The 3,293-nt window shown below is 42.3% G+C and overlaps 1 protein-coding gene across 3 annotated transcripts in view; it reads right to left on the bottom strand.

The window, feature by feature from the left end:
• folr (folate receptor) overlaps window positions 1-3,031 on the bottom strand; it is a 7,100-nt gene extending 4,069 nt beyond the window's left edge. The window contains exons 1-3 of one of the 3 annotated variants that reach the window (XM_036961176.2): window positions 1,481-3,031; window positions 912-1,050; window positions 82-270 (exon numbers count right to left, since the gene is read on the bottom strand). In XM_036961176.2, the coding sequence (XP_036817071.1) occupies window positions 82-270; window positions 912-1,040 (318 nt within the window). In that variant the 5' untranslated portion in view covers window positions 1,041-1,050; window positions 1,481-3,031. Of the gene's footprint in view, window positions 1-81; window positions 271-911; window positions 1,105-1,480 lie in introns of all 3 variants that reach the window. The other 2 variants (XM_036961177.2, XM_090218899.1) reach the window with 2 other exon arrangements.
• Window positions 3,032-3,293: the final 262 nt, after the last annotated feature.

Raw genomic sequence — 3,293 nt, 5'->3', positions numbered from 1 at the left:
AAATTCCCTCAATGCTGGGGGCCTTTGTCTAGTCTGGCCAACTGATAGATTATCTGCCTAGGAAATGATGTATGCCTTTACCTGCTGTATCCAGGGCCCCAGGTGAGGTGAACACTCGTAGAAGCAGGTGTCCTGGGTGAAGTGTTTCTTGCATTTGGAGGTCATGATACCACAGTGATTCCAGTTAAAGTTGTAGAGGTAGGAGTTATCATCATGGGCCTCCGCACTGGTGTTAGCTGTACAACAGGCATTATCTTTCCATGGAGCACACTACAGGAGGAAAATGTAATTATCCCTCCATGGAGAACACTACAGGAGGAAAATGTAATTATCCCTCCATGGAGCACACTACAGGAGGAAATAACATTATCCCTCCATGGAGCACACTACAGGAGGAAAATAACATTATCCCTCCGTGGAACACACTACAGGAGGAAATAACATTATCCCTCCATGGAGCACACTACAGGAGGAAAATAACATTATCCCTCCATGGAACACATTACAGGAGGAACTAACATTATCCCTCCATGGAGCACACTACAGGATGAAAATAACATGATCCCTCCGTGGAACACATTACAGGAGGAACTAACATTATCCCTCCATGGAGCACACTACAGGATGAAAATAACATGATCCCTCCGTGGAACACATTACAGGAGGATCTAACATTATCCCTTCATGGAGCACACTACAAGAGGAAAATAACATTATCCCTCCGTGGAACACACTACAGGAGGAAAAGAACGAACATAGATAGATTCATTGTTAATTTAAAGATTAATAAATGTATGCAGTTTTCCACCATTCCACTCACTCTACTTCCACACACACACACACACACACACACACACACACACACACACACACACACACACACACACACACACACACACACACACACACACCTGTTGATAGAGTTGTCCTTCGGCGCCAGGCTCTTTTTTGTGGTGTTTTGCATCCATACACATGTTGAGCTTTTCTAAAGACTGAGCCTGGCTGGCCAGGGAAAGCAGCAGGATCAATACCCACCACATGTCTCTACAGCTGGGTCGGTGGAGGAGAGAACACACAGATACTAACTACACTTCTATCAACACACTGCATGGGTAAAGCACACACACACAGACACACACACACACACACACAGATACACACACACACACACACACACACACACACACACACACACACACACACACACACACACACACACACACGAACAGTTGAACAACCCAGAAATCTGCTAAAAACACATTGAAAAGGATGTCTAACAGTTAGTTACCTGCTGGTCTGTTACAGGAGGAACATTTTAGTGTTGTATTAAACCTTTCCAGCACACACATTCTTCAAAAGCATAGTCATCTTAATAATCTGTCAATTTACTGTAAATCTCACACTCTCTCAAATTAACCAACATCTAGACATATGATAAGCATGAGCCAATTAGAATAATACAACAATGGATTCACAATACCTTGTCAAATGTAGTGGTGCAGAAGTCCTGTTTCAATCACCTAAACGTGATTTTGAGTCCTTTACAATGGCAGGGCAGCTTTTGTAACCTCAGGTGTGTGTATGATCATATGTGTCCGTGGCTTGTGGGAAACTCCCTGACATGCAACCACATGAGAATGGTCTCAACGGAGCAAAGTCTGCCTCTGGGTGTGTGTGTGTGTGTGTGTGTGTGTGTGTATTGTGAGGTCTCTCTGTGAGGGAGGTTTCCTGTTATCTCAAGCCAAGGTCTCAGCCTCGTCACGGTAAGATTCCATCCACCAGTAATTTATGCACTGAAGGTGTGAAAATGGCAGCATGACCTGATAGATTACTGCAGTAAAACTTCTAGAAACTTTAAAACAAATCACTCTTAAAGAGAACATGTCTTGTGACATATCTAACACAGGATGTTGCAGTTATCTGTCATCGTGTAACAGTGTTGCTAACGTCCCTATTCTCGCTCCTACCTGGGCTCGAACCAGGGACCCTTCTTCACATATTAGCAACTGCCTCCCACGAAGCATTGTTACCCATCGCTCCACAAAAGTAGCAGCCCTTGCAGAGCAATGGAGACAACTACTTCAAGGTGTCAGAGCAAGTGATGTTACCAATTGAAACGCTATTAGCGCGCACCACACTAATAGGCTGACCACACCACTCGCGTCGCGTGCGTTGCAAAATTAATGTTGAAATCCATGTTATTCAATCATTGCACCCACACTGTTCGCACACGCCAACGAGCGTCTGCGTTGCCAAGGGCTAAAATAGAAATCAGTTATATTTCTGACACAGATCGCGCTGCAAGTCCTGCCTCTCCCATCTCCTCATTGGTTTCTGGAAGCAGGCACCAACATGTCATCTCCTCATTGGTTTATAGAAGCAGGTACCAACATGTCATCTCCTCATTAGTTATACGCAAGGGGGTGAGTGAAAGATGAACCAGGTCAGTGGCGGTAATGCACCTAATTTATGAAAGTTGCCAATCGCAATATAGAGTCAAGAGAAGAAAAAGCCTGGAAGGAAGAGAGATGACTAGAAACGATTCGGTTGACCGTTTTATGTGTGGATTAACTGTCAGAGTAGAGGACCTTGTGCATTTCAGGTAAAATAACAACTCAATGTTTATATCCCAGGACAAATTAGCTAGCAACAGCAAGCTAGCTAAATAGGACAAATTAGCTAGCAAGTGCAAGCCAACTAGCCATAAATGTTTAATGCTTTTTGACCTGTCCCCAAATTAATATAATTGGTTCAGAGTTTGTTATATACAATGTGTGTAACTCCTCAGGTTTATGACAGCTGACTTAGAGGTCAGAGTATGCATACTATGCAGCATAAAACCGTTATCACCAAGCCTCACATAATATTTTCTTCACTGTTAATTAGTGAATGTGGAAATCACTGGTTTACTGCACCCAAAGGTCATGAGCTCATATTAAGTGTTTAACTTTATCATGTGATATGCATTTCAGGCAGGGTAATTATTTCAGGCAGGTTTCAATGTCCTTCAAAGTCACATTTGCATGAATAAACTACCTATAACATACAGAGACAGGTGTAAAGTATATTTTCTATTCAAAATATGTTCTGAAACTATTTTTTACAGTTTCTCAGAGAGTAGCTACCCCTCAAGTGAAAGTTTAATGAAACTAAAGCGTTATACATAGGTGTGCCTGCTTTACTAAGCCGAAACTTAAACTTTCTCGCAGTATGGTCAAAGAGTATGATCATCCTTGCAGTTTATAATCTATATAGTATATAATTTAAACCATTGAAAACGGTTCATAAAGCGG

This window comes from Oncorhynchus mykiss, chromosome 24 (genome assembly GCF_057628025.1).
Source record: "Oncorhynchus mykiss isolate SJ-2025 chromosome 24, ASM5762802v1, whole genome shotgun sequence".
Classification (NCBI taxonomy): Eukaryota; Metazoa; Chordata; class Actinopteri; order Salmoniformes; family Salmonidae; genus Oncorhynchus; species Oncorhynchus mykiss.
The sequence above is the reverse complement of the archived record's forward strand: the minus strand, read 5'-3'. Positions and strand labels throughout refer to the sequence as shown.